This window comes from Danio rerio, chromosome 12 (genome assembly GCF_049306965.1).
Source record: "Danio rerio strain Tuebingen ecotype United States chromosome 12, GRCz12tu, whole genome shotgun sequence".
NCBI lineage: Eukaryota > Metazoa > Chordata > Actinopteri > Cypriniformes > Danionidae > Danio > Danio rerio.
This window is the reverse complement of record NC_133187.1, coordinates 24,069,718-24,089,780: the sequence shown is the minus strand read 5'-3', so window position 1 is coordinate 24,089,780 and position 20,063 is coordinate 24,069,718. Positions and strand designations below refer to the sequence as shown.

General features: G+C 33.8%; 1 protein-coding gene across 14 annotated transcripts in view; it reads left to right on the top strand.

Moving 5' to 3' along the window:
* nsfb (N-ethylmaleimide-sensitive factor b) overlaps positions 1–20,063 on the top strand; it is an 85,188-nt gene that overhangs the window by 9,059 nt on the left and 56,066 nt on the right. For all 14 annotated transcript variants that reach the window (XR_012387617.1, XR_012387618.1, XR_012387614.1 and 11 more), the window contains 11 exon segments: positions 1,769–1,808; positions 3,702–3,868; positions 4,882–4,989; positions 5,077–5,152; positions 6,130–6,285; positions 12,370–12,569; positions 14,272–14,437; positions 14,533–14,607; positions 15,390–15,577; positions 18,239–18,334; positions 19,707–19,863. Coding sequence is in view for 4 of the 14 variants with exons in the window: in XM_073917652.1 (XP_073773753.1) it covers positions 1,769–1,808; positions 3,702–3,868; positions 4,882–4,989; positions 5,077–5,152; positions 6,130–6,285; positions 12,370–12,569; positions 14,272–14,437; positions 14,533–14,607; positions 15,390–15,577; positions 18,239–18,334; positions 19,707–19,863 (1,429 nt within the window). In the remaining 10 variants the exon portion in view is untranslated.

Sequence of the window (20,063 nt, the reverse complement as noted above, 5' to 3'; positions counted from 1 at the left end):
AGTTGAGTACAGGAATAGAATTCAAGTCGTAAACAAAGCGCATGCCTGTCTGTCTTAACTGTTTCACGAAACTTACTTGTAAGGAAAAACATTTAAAAAGTGTGGTAATTTCACAATGTGAGGGTGTAAGCAACAGAACTTGCAACAAAAGTGATTTAATGTACAAAAGTGAAACCAGAATAATGCCCAAATATACAAAAAAAAGAGTAATATAATAAAGTAGCAAATTCAAACAAAAGTATCTAACAAAAATTAGTTAAACTCGAGCAAGGGGATGATAGTGAGAACAAAAGAAATAAATATAATAAAACAATTCTAACTCATGAATAACCTCTTATCTCGCTAAAACTGATGAAAAGAAAAAAAGGTCTTCAGCGCCGTGCGCCGCATTCTTCCCTGTACTGAATAAAATAAACAAAGATGACCTTCACCTCTTACCTGATGTCTTTAACAATACATTTTCTATGTGTTTGCAAAATGGAAATCGTATGACATTTTCCCTATTCACCTTACACTAAGAGTGAACTTGAGGAGATACAGCTATATTGTCGGGAAGGAGCGGAGCTAAAAAATAATATACAAATCAATTGAAATAAAAATGTACAAACCTCACAAAATTACTTAAAGTGGGCAAAAGTAATGCAAAATAATTTTGCCCAAACGAAAGTTAAGCAAAAACAACGAAAATCATAATCATGTCAGAAAAATACACGAAAAACGAGATCAAAGGAAAAAGCGCTCTCTCTCCCGCTCTTCCTGACATGCTTTTTACATTCCCGCGCTGCGTCGCCAAATGATGATAGATCGGTCTCCTGACCAATCAGCTGTCAAAAAGGCGGACCTACAGAAATGACAGACATCAGCTGTCATGAAGGCGGACCTACATAAATGACCGGCATAGAGTTAGCGGGAGAGAGAGAGAGAGAGAGAGAGAGAGATCGGGAGGCAAACATACAGACGGCTACAACCCTAACATTAGTTTCAGACACAACTGCAATGTATTTTACTGGTGAATATGTCATGTAAAAACACTTTACAAACACATTATATGTATATTTTTTCATTAACTTAAACGGAAACCTATCTATCTAACTGAAACCATAGATAATCTAAAATGAGCGTCTGTGTCTGCAAGCCTCTCATCGGAGAATGTGGATATTATGGTGTTTTTGAAGATCTTTCACTAGTCTACACTGCAGTTATTTATTTAATTTTAGTTTACTTTGTTAAGATGGCTGCACTAAAGAGAATAGTTTTTTTTCTGACTAGTCTATATTGGAGGTATTTATTTAATTTTAGTTGTTTACTCAGGTATCCTGACTGTACTAAAAATGTGATTACAAAGTTAATAAAGAAAAAGTTAAGATGTTCTTGTTATTAAGTGAATTGTCTCTTAGCATTGCTGTTAACATGACATCAACTCTAACCCCACAGCAAACAGAAACCGAATCGTACCGAACCGAACCGTGGCTCCAAAACCGTGAACCGAACCGAACCGTGCCTTTGGTGTATCGTTACACCCCTAAAAAATGAAACACAACTTAAGAAATGTTCACTTAATGACACTAAAGAATAAATAATTAATGTGCTGTACAGTAAGACCATCTACAAAGAGATAGTTGTGTTTGTGTGATCTTTAGCAGTAGGATCTTATAAACTAACTGTATAATAAGTGTGTGTCTTGTGATATGTAATAACTTGGATTAATTATGCATGCAGGCTAAATAAAACATAATGTAAACTTATTAAAATGCTCTCTGTGTCACAGAGAAAATGGGCTGGACTCTCTCTAAACCAAGATGTGGAAGGTACGTGTGTAGTTCATTATTTTTTTTACAGTACTAGGTGAAATAATAAAAAATATATATATTTTAAAGAATTTAAAATAAAAAGGTTGCTCGTAAAAACAACACTATTTGATTAGCTGATGTGTGCATTGACTAATTTTTTATTTTTCTCCATTTGTTATGAGAATATTTATTGTAGTGTCACAACTCTTTGGTTGGGAGATTTTACTTTTCACAACTCTTTGGATGGAAGAGCATTAGATTGAGCCAAATCATTTTGATAAAATGTGGTGAAAAAGAATGAATTTGTTATTATACCAATAAATTACACCAATAAGTTAAAATGTAGACGAGTTTCTCAAAAATGTATTGCAAATGTACTGTCTCAAAAAACGGTAATATTGTGAATTCTTTTTATTAATATCATGAAAGTTCTACAGTAACTTGGTATTGTTCTCAAAACCATGATATACTAGACTTGCTTTTTGAAGATGCTTTTATTAATAGAAAGTTAAAAAAGAATAGCATTGAAATTGATCTTAAGTAAAACTAATATCTTCATTCTCATATTTTTTGTTGTTGCTGAAGAAAAGTCTGTATTTAAAAAAAAAACAAAGGACATTTTAAAAGCTAGATTGTAGTAAAGTGTGGTGTAAGTAAGGTGTTAGCATAGTTTAGACTGTGGGTCCAAATCTGACTATTTGTAGACTACCGGTCAAAATTTTGAGGTTAGATTTTTTATTTGAAGAAAATTATTCTGTTCATCAAGGCAGCATTTAATAAATGTAAAAAATTGTAAAATATTTGTACAAATTTTACATAACTGCTTTTTTATTGTATGCAGTTTCAAATTAAATGCAACTCTAGTTATTATTGCTTTTATTACCATTAATAATGATTAATAGTAATAGTAATAATGATAATAATAATATGTACATGTACTCTGAAGACTGGAGTAATGAAAATTCATCTTTAAAATCACTGGAATAAATGATTAAATTAAATGATAAACTACTGTTGAACAGTTATTTTATAGAGCAATAACATTTCACAATTTCACAATTTTTACTGTATTTTTTGATGAAATAAATGCAGTCTTGGTGAGCAAGATAAGCTTATTTTAAAACATTCAAAAATCCTAATGACCCCAAAACTTTTGACCGGTAGTGTATATCTAATTGGAAACGACTGACTGTTCTCATTATTGTATTGAAACTGGTCAGATGCTATTTGTGAATGTCTGCATTGGATTTTATGCCAATAATGTTGTACTGCATTTCATACATAAGAAAAAAACGAACAAACAGACGTTGTGTTACTTTAAGACAAAATGCTGCCGTTTGTGATGTATAATAACACCTTATGAGGCAGCAGCACAAACAATGGAAACTGGTATGTGTGGTTTTCATGCGTTTTGACATCTTTGCTGGTCTCAACAATTAAGGAGGTGTATAGACCAGCAGTACTGGTAGGATTTTAGCATTTTTCACCAGACTTTCACTTTGCAAAAACAACCCAGACTTGTTTCTCTAATAACATTCAGCCTTTTTTCTACAAACAACATCTGACATGTCATGTTCACATTTTACATGATGTAAAAAAGCCAACAATAACAACTCAAAAATATGATAGGATCAGTCGTGATTTTGTATCGTCAAATGTACTATCCTAAGAATGTCCATATGAATTATATGTACAGTATTTACTAACAATACACAAAATACTTCATATACATAATTACATTTTTGATGATATTAATTTTGATCAATAAAAAGTGTTCTAACATTTTTATGAGATATTTGGTTCTATTGTGTTTTATTAATGTCTACACCCAAACTCTAAACCTAGCTCTTACAGGAACCTGTTGAGTTTTGTTAATGTCTACACCTAGCCTTGATGTTGTTTTGTTTGCAGTGAGTGTCTACAACTTTGACCCGTCCAGACAGTATGTGGGAACCATGACAATCGAGATTGACTTCCTCCAGAAAAAGAGCATTGACAGCAACCCTTATGACTCTGATAAAATGGCCATTGAATTTATTCAGTGTTTCACTGCACAGGCCTTTAGCATGAGTCAACAGGTGAGACATTAATCAATCTTGAATGTTATTGTGTTTTGACAATTGTGGTTTGATCCCCTTGGTTTGTTTGGTCCAAAACAAATTGACACTTGGGGCCCGTTTCAGAAAAGTAAAAACTCTTAGTATGTTAACGTCGAACTGAGGGAAACTCTGAATTTTCCTTTTCAAAATGGAAGAAATGCCTAACCCAAGAAACAGGGTTACTCAAGCTTTTGGACTTCTCCTCCCTATTTAAAGTGCTGTTTAAATATGTATTCGTTTTTTAGGTATTTTATCACATTTCAAGTAAACATATTTAAAGATTTTTAAAATTTTTAATTTTTTATTGGGAATAATGAAAGGTATTAAGTCTGTTTTCTTATTAAGTTTGGACTTAAATTATGCCTAAATCAATTATCTGTGAATGTGGCAATAGTAAACATAGAAGTTTTCTTAATATAAATTAAAACAAGAATATTTGGAGTGTTGGCAAATTGACAGTAGCTCCACCCTACAAAGTTATGCAATATTAAATATTACAAGTGACCAGCAAACTTGAAAACTTAGAGGCTGTTTACACTACAGCATTTTCAGGCAAAAACTGAAACTTTTTTTTTTTTTTTTTTTTTTTTTTTTTTTTTTGCTTGTACCTTTGCCCAGCAACTGTGTTTTGTGACTTAAAATGCACACAAATATATCAACAAAAATATAAATAAGATAAATAAAGTTTTTGAAACTCTGTCATTATTGTGTCTATGTAAACGCACGAAAATGAGAGTAAGCACAAACAAACACACCACAATGTTGGAGTATGTGGTTGTGTTGTTTAAGGGAAAACTTTTGACTTGTTGACTATGTTGTTGTCATGTAATCATATGCACTGAGTTATGTTATATTTCAGTAAAAGAAGAAAATAATTTGTTTGAAAGTGGACCAAGACCAAGTTGTTTTAACTAACACCCTTAATAAGGTCTGTGAGTTTTGTATGTGTTGTTAATGTTGTGGCACATTAACCTGTATCTTCTTCTTAAAAGTTTGTCTTTAGTTTTTGTGACAAACTCTTTGCGCTGGTCATAAAAGATATTGAGGCCATGGATCCCAGCATTCTCAGAGGCGAGCAGAACTCTAGCAAAAAACACAAGGTACCTTTTCCTTGCTTACTTGGACCTTATGCATATTAGCATGTTAAGAGATGTGGCTTATTTAGCATTTTCCTTTTCCTTTTTCAGATTGACATTGGTCTACTGCATGGCAATAGTCAGGTGATTTTTGAGAAAGTGGAGAGCTCGTCTGTCAATTTGATTGGTAAGTGTTTAACCTGCAAATTCTCATGACTCTTATGAATCTGATATACACAAGTTTAATCACATACACTTAGACATTTATTTACCATTTAACAGAAAAAAACAACAGCATAATAAAATAATGAACTTCCCGGTACCTTGCAGAAATGACTGCCACTTATATTCTTAAATGTCTGCTAGCATCCTACCAGTGTCAGTTTTTATGAACTGTTCCACAAACTCCAAAAGACCTAATATTTTAGAATAATTTGTTTATATGGAAAATATAATATACATGATCATGTTCATTTACATTTTTTAAGTTTTTTTTTACAAACCTTACTTTTTTTGTATAGCAATATTATTTATTTTATTTATATATTACAATTGAACATCAGCTAAATAATTTTATAAAGGATTAAAATAATGTAATCTGTCAGCTCAATGAGCCTTTTTAAAGATGATTTCTTATTAAAAGTAATGACAGAACACAGAAAAGCTTCTGCAATTAATATTGCCAAAATGTTTTCATCCATAGTAACACTAGATTTTTTAATGTACAGTGCCAGGCATATTTTTATAAAATTACAGGCAATAAAAACAGATTGCAAAAAAAAAAAAATAAATAATTATATATATATATATATATATATATATATATATATATATATATATATATATATATATATATATATATATATATATATATATATATAGGGTAAGTAATAGATTAATTCAAAATAATTCATCTGTTAACTTTTATTTCTGTCCTGTGGCTAGTTTTGTCCAGTGATTTACTTGAAACGTTAACAGGTTTCAAATAGTGTAACAACCAAACTGCACCACTAGATGGCAGTCAAAACACATGTGTTTTTACCCACACCTGCTGTACCTCATGGTACTGTTACTCTACATTTTTTACATGTCAATTCATTTTACATATGGAGAAGTTAATTATATTACGTGTCTAAGCATTTGTTTTTGCAAATTATTCCACAGGGAAAGCAAAAACCAAAGGCTCTCGTCAGTCTATAATCAACCCAGACTGGAACTTTGAGCGCATGGGCATCGGGGGCCTGGACAAGGAATTCTCAGATATCTTCCGTCGGGCTTTTGCTTCACGAGTCTTTCCTCCAGACATAGTAGAACAAATGGGTGAGTCTTTGATTTTGACTGGCTGTATCATTTTAAAAACCTTCATAAGGAATCACTTTGGGTACCAGGTAAATCAGGTCACATCAGTGTCACTAGTGGTAAAATTTTAGTAAAGGTGCATTTGCCCGTATTTTTTTTTTCTTCCTCTGCATCTCTTTCTGTTTAAGTTTACAGAAGCACAACATGATATGGCCGACTTGAATCACAAAATGTTATGACTCTAGTTGAAGAAAAAATGAAAAAGTGAAATAAGATGGCTATAAGAATAGACATACAGCGCTCAGACCTTCCCAGCACTTGATCCTTACCAGAAATGAAAATTGCTTAAAGTTATACTCGATCCTGACAGAACATCCGCATGTTGTCTTCACTTTTGCTGTTGGCGTACAGTCAAAAGCCTAGTTTGAATTATATTGTCAGACTGCAATCTGATTGTGTATTTATGATTTATGTTCACCCTCTAAACAGATCAACAATTGTTAAAGATGCTATCCAGCAGACTAATTCCCATCAGATTGACTCCTGCAGCGAAAGTATTATAATCATTTGCAGTTAAAGCTGCTGTCTGCATTCCATTCCCAGCTTTTAGGCACTTGGGTCTCTTTAGTGAGTAATTATGGACAAGTGTTCTTATTTGCGTGCAAAAAAATGTTCTCACCCAGAAGTTCAGATGGATTATGAACAGGTGTTTATTTTGACGAATCCTAAATGATCATGTCCACTGCTAAAAACTAGCACGATGCCATGCAGAACACTTACCTATTATCAGAGCATCTATTATAGGCTTACCACCTATAACCACCCAGAATTCTGTAATATGGAGTAAGCTTTTAGCTTTGCACCCAATAATGTCCTAATTGATGTACACCCTGATAATTCAAATCTCTTTTTTTGGTTTGAATTTTGCAATAATTATTTAGTAGTTGCTTTGCACACAATTAGTTTTGTTAGTTGGTATGTTTTGTTGAATCTCAACGAAATGTATATCCACATGTTAAGGCGTGACGTATGGAGTACTGTTTCCGAGTCCAAGTACTGCTACTCATTTGAATTGAGAAAATATTTGTTTATGACCACTTTGTAGTCATATCACACATTAAAGTGAAAATCACGTTGTACACAACAGTCTCTGGACTTTCTGTATCACAGACATCAATATTTTAAAAATTTATAAAAAAAAAAAAAATCACTTTCTGGCCATCGGATATTAGGCATATATTAGACATCATTTTCGAATGCATTACATCGCTTTGTAAACGTTTATTATTACCATGTTTTGAGTCTCCCCATTCGGACTGATAGAGCGTTTGGACCCAGAACTTTGTGTGACATCACACGTATTGTCTACATAACAGTGAAAAGTTATTCAGTAAAAAGTGTTCCTTGTTTACATTATGTCTGCCAAATGTAACTTGTATAAAGTGAAAAGTAATGGTCATAGTACTGAGCCTTGTGTTATTCCATATCAAACTTGTAAAGGATACGGTACATCTTAATTTATTCATTCATTCATTCATTTTCTTGTCGGCTTAGTCCCTTTATTAATCCGGGGTCGCTACAGTGGAATGAACCGCCAACTTATCCAGCAAGTTTTTACGCAGCGGATGCCCTTCCAGCTGCAACCCATCTCTGAGAAACATCCACACACACATTCACACACACACTCATACACTACGGACAATTTAGTCTACACAATTCACCTGTACCACGTGTCACATGAACATGCAAACTCCACACAGAAACGCCAACTGAGCCGAGGTTCGAATCAGCAACCTTCGTGCTGTGAGGCGACAGCACTACCTACTGCGCCACTGCCTCGCCCACATCTTAATTTAGTGCTACCATTTTTTAATGGTTAGAAAAGAATAATTTCAACCATAGCAATGCAATTCCACAAATACCAGCATGATTTTCTAACTTGTCCATGTTGATAGAATCAAATAGTATCAAATGCTGCACTAAGGTCTAGTAAAGCTATTAGCAAATTGCAACCACAATCTGATGGTTAAAGCAAGTAAAATGGTCTAATCTCACACTGGAATTCTCTTCATATACATTTTTCCCCCCAGAACGATACTAGTTGTGAACATTTTTATAGCTACCATCTACCAAAAGAAGTAGGGCAAGAAAAGTAATTGTCCAAGTAGTAAGCCTTGCATTACTCTATATATCAAACTTGTGATCGATTCTCTACCATTTACTTTCATTTACTGTCACAAATTGATAACTGTGAGATAATTATGATTTAAGCAACAGGAATGTAATTCCATTAATACCAACAATTTTAAGCCTAACCAAGTTAAAGGTAACAAATAATATCAAATGCAGCACTGAGGCCCAGTAATGCTATTAACAAATTGCAACCAAGTTTAGATTATAAAAGCAAGTAATATGGTCTCGCACTTCTTTGCAGATATCAGTTCTCTCTAAGAATGAACATAGTTGCGAAGATACCCCTTTTTCACTTCTAATAGGACATTTGGTCAGAAAATTTAGTCTGCAGTTTGCTAATTCTAATCAAGTTGCGTTTAAGTAAGATGCTTAATAACAGAAGATATTTCTGGGGATAAATTTTAATAAAATGACCATCTACCAATATATTAGCAACCCCAGAACACTCTAGCAAACACAGAGAACACCCTAACAAGTGTATACCCCTGCTTTAGCAACCAACTTCCAATGGTCTAGCAAAAACCTGTAGCAGAAGAGTAAATCTTCAGAGCTGACTAATTTTCAGCTGATTTAACACTACAGATATGGTTGTGCTTTTAAAGAAAAGCAAGTCTAATGCTATTAAATCGTAAAGCATTTAAACAAGGTTCATGCAAGACAGAACAAACAGTTCTGAAGGCATATTCTTGTAATCTGTCAGATGATTTGATCACGTCTACACACACTCACAGAGAGCTATGTGTGTGTGTGTGTGTGAGATGACCTTTTGTGGTGTGAAGGCTGCAGGAGTCGGCCTCTGGCCCAGGCAGCTGCCTGCTCTAATGAGATGGCGGGTCTTGATAGCACAAAGGTGAGCACCTAATTGGGCTTGGTTTTTGGAGCCCAGGTGCTGAAGGAAGGTGCGGCTGTGCGTCTGAGTATGTTATTGTCTTACAGCACTTGGGTGGGAGTTTACACCAATAGACCCAGTTTCTCCCAAAAACTCCCACCACCTAAAGGTCATCTCAGTCTGTCCATCCATGGCTTCGTTCTTCTCCTCCATAAAAGGTCTGAACATCTACCCTCCCTCAACCTGAGTCTGTCATCAGGTGTAAATGGCCATGCTGATTCTGATCTCAGGCCTGCTGGTTATCTCCAGCCTTCCCGCTCAGTCCAAATGGCAGCCAGCAGATGTTGTTAACCAAAAACAGGCCTCTTGTCTGAGAAATGCCACTGCTCTTCAAAAAGACCTGTGTGCTACTTTGAAAACACTTGATTTGGACACACGAGATTGTTTTCCATTACATTAGAACAGAATATGTCCTCTTTATTAGTTTGTTTTTCTGTTTAACTACCAACAAAAATTATTCAAATATAGAACAAAGTCCTTTTATAACATAAAGTTGCAGACCAAAACAGTATTAATTGTCATTTTACACTTTTCAAACTTTTCCACTATTATTCAAACCCGTGTTTTACTCCTTTGTAAGCAATTGTCTATTTACATATATTTTATTTATAACTGTTTTTTAAAACTACAAAGCAGAACATAAAACATTTATACCAACCATAATACGTTTTATACAAATAATAAGGTAAAATAACAGAAAAAATAAACAAGTGAATAATATAAAAAACTAACAACAAGAAGTAATAATTAAAAAAACAAAAAAAAACAAGCACCAGTCTATCCAAACATGCACCATGCACCATATAGGGTAAATAATATACACCATTAAGTTTTACTTCATCGAACTCAAAACATTAAAGAGTGAAATTGTCCTTGAATCATGCCCTACTTTCAACTCTTAAAAAGATAAGCAAAGACAAGGCCCCAGATTTTTTCAAACTTTTTAGAAGCATCTGCCCTAACAAAACAAATTCTTTCAAGCTTAAGAGCAGCAAACATTTCAGTCAGCCATTTATGAAAAGTAGGTGGTAAAGCGGATTTTCAGTTCATCAAGATCACCCTTTTAGCCACCACCATACCAAACACGATAAACATTTGCTGATTATGTGACCATGCTAACACAGGGTCAGAGCATCCAAACACGGCTAATTCAATATCTGGACTAATGATTTCTCCTAAAATATTTCAATAAAACTGAAAAATGTTTTTCCAGAGCTCCGAGATCTCAGGGCAAAACCAAAATCTGTCTTTGCATCTTGCATCTGTCACATAACGGGGAAACTGAAGGGAACATTTTATTGAGTTTAGTTATGGTATAATGTAGCTTATGTACCACTTTAAACTGTATGAGTTGTAATCTTGCATTGATAGAACAGGTATGCTTCAGCCTCTCTTCCCAGGTATTATTTGAAATGTTAATTCCAATATCCTCTTCTAATGCCAATTAATTGTGATCAGAAGAGACCGCAAATTGGTAGACAAACAAAGAAACAAACCGCATCACCAGATGTTTGGCCATAGGAGGTTTACACAAAAAATTGTATATATTATCGCCCTGGGGCAATTCTTGAAACTCAGTAAAAGAATGTTTTATGTACCTGTAAATAGTGGTAAAATTGTGACTGGAAGAGGTTAAAAGCTTTATACAGCTGTTGAAATGAATGTAACAAATATCCCATCTATATTAAAATCTTTGTCTGTGGTCAGTCCTTTTTAATTGTCCATTGTGAAAATATCTTCTCTGTCTGGCTAGGTAAGACGTTTAAGAAATTATTAATGGACATTTGCACCGAGGGGCATGTAAAGTTCAAAGTACAATGTATTCTTCATTTAATTCAAAGTATTAATAGAATTGAGCACTAAGCAGTGATCTTTAATGATTTTAAATATAAATCAATTAAGTATGGTCAAAAAGTGATCATAATGAATATATATATATATATATATATATATATATATATATATATACATACATATATACATTTATTAATATATACATTTATTAACCTACACATTACATGCATTTAACAAAACAAAAAGCATTCAGTATAGATGTAAATTCATAATCATGGAACCCAACCAACATGCATACATATGACAGGAAATTATATCACATAGAGCCTTTATACAGACCTTTTTGTCCTTCATTAAATTTCTAAAAGCATGTGTGAAATAAATTTTAGTTTTTAACTTAGCTTTCTCTCATTGTTATTCTTTTGGTGAACCGTTAATCCTTGCAAGTTAACCTACTGAATAAAAATATTTGTTTTGGTAATCATCACCGAACAATGTCTGACCATTTTTGTGTTTGAATTGTTGGTCCTTCTCTGTTGATGTCAGTTGGATTGCTTCAGCCATGAAATTCTTAACCTCTTAACGTTAGTTTGCTACTAGAGAAGGATACTCAAAAAGAAAGCCCCCCCTACTTTTTTTTTCAGTTAGAAGTACATCAATAAACTGAAATAAAAGTCTCAGTAAAATCCAATTCATGCAGACCTGAAATGAAAACTAGGGCTGGGTCGATAAACGATATTATATCGAATCACGATAAAATATTTGTGAATAACAATGATAAGCACTGCACTTTTTTACTTTATAATGATCTAAGAGCCAATCATACAGCAGAAATGTGCAACAATGAGAATTGGAAAGTGTGTTGATATTAGAGATGGAAGGAATTTTTAGCCATCGAAAAATTATCGGACGAAAGGTTTATGCAATTTAATGGACCCTCTAATTTTTGTATCTTCAGTCATTGTTGGCATACTCTCTTAAATCTGGAAGCATTTATAGCGAAATATATATTGTTATAGTTCAATATGGAAAATAGTTATCGAGATTGCATTTTTGCCATATCACCCAGCGCTAATGGAAACATTTGTAAATACCAAAAGCACTTTAAAACTATATTATAACAAAATGAATACCATTGTGACACTTTTTTTTTTCTTTTTGCGAGCGCCCTTCTATATTATTCTGTGATCATGCTTCAGCATTCCTCAACCCCTTTTCTCTTTCCTTAGGTTGCAAGCACGTGAAGGGAATCTTGCTGTATGGACCACCCGGCTGTGGTAAAACCCTAATGGCACGGCAGATTGGAAAGATGCTGAACGCCAGAGAGCCAAAAGTGGTCAACGGGCCAGAGATTCTGAACAAATACGTGGGAGAATCGGAGGCCAACATCAGAAAGCTATTCGCTGATGCTGAGGAGGAACAGAAGAGGGTACGAAACCAGAGATGGCATTTTGTGCAAATTATTCAACACATTGCACGCTTGGGGAAAAAACTTGTGTTGTTTCCATGCATTCACAGACTTTTTTGCACAACCTTACATTCATCTGGCTCTGTGACGGAACCCGCCGATATTTGACACGTTAAAGAAAGGTTCCTCTGTCAACAGTCAAAAAATAAAAACTTTTTTGGGGTTTGCACAAAGGATGCTGTTCCCAGTTTTGGGTGCTCCAGCTGCTCTACAAATAACTCCAAATTGCTGAAATATACTTACCGAATTACTGTAAATGGCCTTGTGTTTGCTTAGAAACATTATCATAGTTTGTTTTTTCCAAGGGTGATGTGCTGGCAGAGATCTGCTGGTTCTGGCTTTGTTGCGAGTGTGATGTTGTGCTGGTAGACTGTGTGACTACATGACATTGAAGAGATCACTCGGCACCTCTTAATGAGAGCATTCGGCTATCTGTAACCCCTCACCCTGACTCACGGGAGGCCACGCACACTCATACTGGCCTCCCATCTGCGCTAAATGTTACAGCCTTGCCTCTCACTGCCTCACAGATGAAGAAGATAAGGCCTTATTGTGGACCACTGTCACCGAGTTTATTTAGTACCAGTGCATTCGCCAGCTTGGCATTTAAAGGGATAGTTCACCCTAAAATGAAACTTTTCTCACTGTTTACTCGTTTTCAAAGCTTTCTGAGGTGCTTTCTTTTGTTAAACACTAAAGAAGATGTTTTAAAGAATACTGAAAACCTGACACCCACAGTAGATAAAACAAATACTATGGAAGTCAATGGTTGCAGATTTCTAACATTCTTCAAAATATCTTCTTTTGTGTTCAACAGAAGAAAGAAAGTCAAGGTTTGAAACATAATGATGATGACAGAATTTTCAGTGTTGGCTGATCTATTTAAAATGAGAGATTAAGAGAATTATATACAGAAAGTTTTAAAGATCATATTAAAATCACAATCATATTTAAAATCTGGATATATGTTAATGTACTGATTTATAATATATTGTTTTATGATATATTATATTACTCGTTTTTGAAGAAAATCCTTTCAATAAATATTTTATCTTTGGTTATATCAGTACATTTATATCTGGAGCTTAACTCAAAGTTATTTTGCTGTCCAGTGTATGTGGATATTTACTATTCAGTGTGCTTAAATTAAATGAATTATTTACTATTCAATTGTGATGTTTGTTTAAGTATTCAACAACAATTGTTAACTAAAAACTAAAATTCAAAAATTCAAAATTCTTAGGAATTTTAATTCCGAAACCGAAAAATTTAAGCTAAATAGAAAAAAACTACATAGATAAATTAATGATCAAATAAATAAACTAATAAACTAATCAGACTAAAAACTAAGCATCACTAGAAACACACTAAAGTTAAAATAAAAACTTAAAATAGAAAACTTTTTTGATTTAAAAAATATACTTAAATCTAAAACTACTATTAAAACTTATTTTATTTGTTACTTCACAATTAAAAAAATAATAATATTAGTCTAGTATTAGTTAGTTAATCTATATTAGTCAGTTACTTATGTAATACATTTGGTATTACCGTATTTTAATATTAATATTACAAGTGTGCTTTATTTGACAGTGTTATAACATTACATTAACAATAAGTGGGAAGTTATTAAATAACTTATGTTTTTTTTCTGCTTTTGAAGTTGGGGGCCAACAGCGGCCTGCACATCATTATATTTGACGAAATTGATGCCATTTGCAAACAACGTGGCAGCATGGCAGGCAGCACAGGGGTCCATGACACTGTAGTGAACCAGCTTCTGTCCAAGATCGATGGTGTAGAGCAGCTCAACAACATCCTGGTTATTGGTAAGAACTTCCTGTGAGATTATAAAAACTGTACACTAAACTTGCACTTTAAAAATGCATACTTCCATATTTATTGCATTTATTTTCTGTTTAAGGCATGACCAACAGGCCTGACCTGATTGATGAAGCTCTATTGAGGCCGGGTAGATTGGAAGTCAAAATGGAGATTGGTGAGAATCACAGGAGCTGAGTTGGACCAAAATATTATTGCTCAGTATTTGAAATGCTATATTTTATTGCATGATGTTATGTGTCTTAATGTAGTTATTACATGTATTACATGTAGTCTTAATATGTTTGATATCATAGCAAAAATAGTAACAAAAAAGCAACAAGAACAATGTTTGCTCAACATAAAATAATCAGCATAGCAAAACTTTCAACAATTTACAAAAAAGTTATAAAAAAAAATGTGTGTATATATATATATATATATATATATATATATATATATATATATATATATATATATATATATATATATATATATATATATATATATATATATATATATATACATATATATATCTTTCATTCATTCATTCATTTTCTTGTCGGCTTAGTCCCTTTATTAATCTGGGGTCGCCATAGCGGAATGAACCGCCAACTTATCCAGCAAGTTTTTACACAGCGGATGCCCTTCCAGCCGCAACCCATCTCCAACCCATTTTTTGTTATTAACCCTTCTCTGAAATTTTAAGTATTTTTCTGTAATTTCCAAAGTGATGTTTCCAAAGTATCCTGCAAAATAACTATTAAAATATTATGTATTTTACTTTGATCATGGCAAAGACAAACAAAATTAGTTATTAGAAATTTATCATTAAAATTATTGTTAAAAAATGTATTGAATAAAATATTCTTTCCATTAAAAAGCTTAGGAAATATTTGAAAAATTGGAAAAATTAAAGCTTTGACTTCAAGTGCGTGTACATGTATTGTTTTTCTCCAGGCTTGCCTGATGAGACGGGTCGTGTTCAGATCCTAAATATCCACACGGCAAAGATGAAGCAGTCAAACATGCTGGCCAAAGACGTTGACGTAAAGGAACTGGCTGTCGAGACCAAGAACTACAGTGGAGCAGAGCTGGAAGGGCTTGTTCGGGCTGCGCAGTCCACTGCCATGAACCGTCACATCAAGGTCTGATCTCAAATATTTCATCCAGACTGCACTTTCACCGTCAGAACTAATTATGGTTATTTCAACGTGGTTGACCAGTTCTGAACTTTGTTCTTGGTTGGAAATTATCTCAATTCACAAAAATTGTTGATAATGCAAATACAAAGCAGTTTACATAGGATTACAGTGATGCTGGGGAAGAGACATTTTAATGTTGTCTAAATGCTGTACTTCATTTTAAATACAAGAAAGGATTGTGTCTGTGCTTGAGGCATTGGTGATTGTGAAGTTAATTTGATTGCTTATATTAAATATCCAAAACCCTTAAAGAAGTGTTAGATATTTTGCTGATCTATGTACTGTATGAACATTATACTCAATGTTTTAAAGAATGTTGAAATCCAGAAAAATAAGACATTTATTTATTAGGTATATCCTGCCACTATCTTCGGGCTGGGCCGTGATGAAGCATTTGTGTGTTTTTTTAGGCATTGCTTAATTAGCCTAATTGTGTGGAGACCTATACACAAACTTGTATTGAAAGCATTCAACTACTTTCATAGTGTTTGTGCTCATATAAGACAAAATTATTTGTGTTTAAAATTGAAGACAGCAGGATGGACATGTTTAAATATTATTAGGTGTATTTGTCTGTTTAAAAACGCACTCAAATCCTAAAGCATTCACTTTTGCTCATCTTCAAATCACATGTACAGAAGTTGATCTGAGAACAGTGTCTTATACGGATCGCATCTTTCACACTAGCTGCACCTGCAGTGCGCAGCTGATTGTCTGCTGCTACACAGATCGATCTAGCTTTATTCTATATATTTACCTATCTATCTGTATATATAAATACACTTTTTACTTTTCATCTGCACCAAGGCCTGCAGCAACGTCCTGTGCGTGCAGTGTGAAACAGGGGTTACATGAATTGACTGATTTCAAGTTTGCATGGTGAATGCAGCCATTTTAATATTAATTTCAAGTTGGTTTAAAGCCAAAATAAATTGAAATAAATTAATAATTCTCTCGAACAGCTCTTGCAATTAGACTACATTTAAGATCAGCTCTTTGATGCTACTTTCGTTTTTCATAGAAAGATACAGGAAAATGCTTGAATGGGATGACAGCGGGATAGAATGGTAAAAAATTAGAGAATCCTGGCAAAAACAGGAGGGTTGACGGGTATAAAGAAAGGATCATAGTCAGCCTTCAATGTCCTCTTTTGTCACTTCAAGTCAGCATACCCCTGAGAGTGAGGTAAGATAAATCTTAACAAATTTCTGCAGTTCAGATAACAAGAATTGTAGTTGAGAATGTCTGTTATAACAGCCCCACATATTAAAAAAAATAGTAAATAGGGAATAAATCGAGCTCAGGCTCATAATAACAGTGTGTTGGACAGGGTTGGGTTCGAACACGGGGTGCACGGGTTCAGGTAGAGTTGGATTTAATTTTTTGGGCTCGATCTAAGCTTTACATGTGCAACAATGCTACAATAAAAGAGCCAGTAGGTGGCAGCACTTTACTGTTTTAATGAGTCAGTAATTGTATCAAGTCATTTCAATGATTTGTTCAAATCAGTTCATTCATTTAGAATCAAAACAAGTGACAATAAGAGTGTAGCAGTGAAGCATTGGCTGTGTCCAAAACTGCCTACTTCTCAGTAGGTACTGTATTTGAATTTAAATGTACTACTCTGCGTTAGAAAAGTATGTTCTATGTACGTTCTATGTACGTTCTATACAGTATAAATGTGAGCAGAATAAATAGATTTTGGATGTACTACATCTGCCATTTTGTCATGGTTATGTGACCTACTCCCGTCAGTTGCGTCGCTTCACTCCTATTCATGAATTCTGTCGCAGGGCATCATGGGATAGTGCAGTGTGCATGGGATGCGCACTTTAGAACCTTGCCGGAAGTAGTAGGTTATCCGGATTCTTCTTGCATACTGTTTTTCGAATTCTATGAATTTGGACATACTACTCGGCTCGCATACTGTTTTTAGCGTCCTATATAGTATGGAAGTATGCGGTGTTGGATGCAGCCATTCACTTAAAGGGGTAATTCACCCAAAAATAACATTTCTGCCATTTTTTTTCTTATTGCAAGTCAATGGTTACTAGTTTCCAATATTCTTCATAACATATTCTTTTGTGTCTTTTAAGTCAAGGGTGGGTAAGCAATGACAGAACTTTAATTTTTTTAACTTTCCTTTAAATGACTCAACCAGAATGTCTTTAACTTCTTGTTTATTGATTTCTTTTGTATAAAATTAATATAAAACTTCTATTGACATTTCTGTCAAATTTAAAAATACAATATTACTTTTTAACTGCATTTTAATAGGCTTCATGGAGCAGTGAATCCTTTCACACTGTGTTTTTTCAGTGACATTTAAACAGTACATGAACAACAGTTGCCATTTTACTAAAGATGATAACTATTGCACATCCCTAGCTCTGTAAGTGCATAGATATCTTTAAATTGCTGGACAAACTGTGTGTCTGAGTGAGTGGCACAGCATATTTGATAGTGTTGACACATAATGCTCCAATGTTTGATGAAGCTTACACTAGTGTGATGGGTCTCTTACTCTCACACTTCATAACATTTCATGTTAATTAAGTGAATGAGCTTGAGGATCAACCCGTGTGTGTGTTTGTGCTTCTATAGGCCACTACTCAGGTAGAGGTGGACACAGAAAAGGCTCAGACTCTGCAAGTCAGCAGGAGTGACTTCTTGGCATCTCTGAATAATGACATAAAGCCTGTAAGTTTACCCTCCATTATTGTGGATTCCGTTTTGCATAATATTACACTGTAAAAAATTCTGAGGTTCCACAAAAATCCTCCATGTTGTTCTAACACGTAGTTAAGACTTAATTGCTTTTACAAATTTAAGTGGGCTGAACATAAAATTATCAAGTGGTCCCTAAAAATCGGAATAATGTTGTTTCAGCTCATTTTAAATAGGCAGCAGAAATAATGTTTTTTGACTGTATGTTGACTTCAAACTAGGGCTGCACAATATATAAATTTAGCATCAAAATAATCGAAATAGTCACATTGCAGGCTTGTCAATGTCAGGTTGGGATTATAGTTGACGAGAAACTGCAGTAGATAAAGTTATAGAAACAGAATAAACAGTTCAGAACACATTTAATTCCTTTTATCTTTCTTTCTGTTGTTCTTTTTCAATGTAAATTGTGTCAAACATAGGTGAAGTTCTAATAAATTAAAACTGCTTCAGTCTAGTTTTCTCTGTTGAAGTTCAGTTTAGATTAGTTCAGTGTAATGTAAATGTTACTGCTGAAAGCCGAAACACATGCAACAGAAAATAGAGATGCAAATTTAATCCTAATATAGGGAAAGTTTTTCTTTTTTTAAAGCCTGTGACTATGTAGGAATTCAATTCAACCATTTGGCTACTAGAAATGATAAAACTTGTAGCTTTAAAAAAGATTAATTGTATTTAGTTTTTTTTTCCAATGAAGTAGAAATCAAAATCATGAAATCAGACAAGAATGGGCATCGTCAGATCATTTTAAGACAACTTTAATGAAGGGTTTTGATTCAATTCAAATGTTTATTCCTGTATTCAGTGCTACTTTATACTTGATCATTTAATTTCTGTACCTCAGTACTCTCCAGAAAACCATAAAGCACCTTTGATTTAATTTGTATCTTTTCCCCATTGTATTAATTTATGCTTGTAATTAGTTTATTATATTTTATGCAGATGCACTGACTCCCAATCAGCGTGAAATGATGATTTCTTTTCAAACAAATTTATTTTAGATCATCTTGTGAAATTATGTTCATATTGTGCAGTTCGTCCAAACCACCTGATCAGATTTGATGCAGGCATACTTCATTACTGGCATCAAATCTGGTCCACTTTGCTGTTTTTTTTGTTCACAAACCACACATTTACACATGAGGTGGCTATTATTTTACATTCATCATGTAAATGAATTATTTTGTGAATTCTACACTTTTGAATGAGTCACTTGAGACTGAAACTAAAAATTGTTGTCAAAGTATTATGATATGTCATTATTCTTAATTTCAGCAGTAAATAAATTGATTAATCATTGTTTAATGATTTAATCATTTCTTTCTGTTTTTATCCCCCTGTTAAGGCATTTGGTAGTAATCAGGAGGATTACTCCAGTTACATCATGAACGGTATTGTGAAATGGAGCAATGCTGTGTCTGACATACTGGGAGACGGAGAACTTCTGGTGCAGCAGACCAAGAACAGTGAACGCACACCCTTAGTTACTGTTCTATTAGAGGGCAAGTCTTATACAAACAAACACAAATACAGTGTTAGCTAACTGAAACTAACTAACTAACTAACTAACTAAAATCAACCAACTAACTGAAATAGTGATGTTACTACTCAATGGCAGGTGTTTTGTGTTGCGTTTCCATGTTTTATGTGTGAAATCCTTCTTCCTTAAACCTAGAAATGCTTGATTTAATTTAAGGACTGG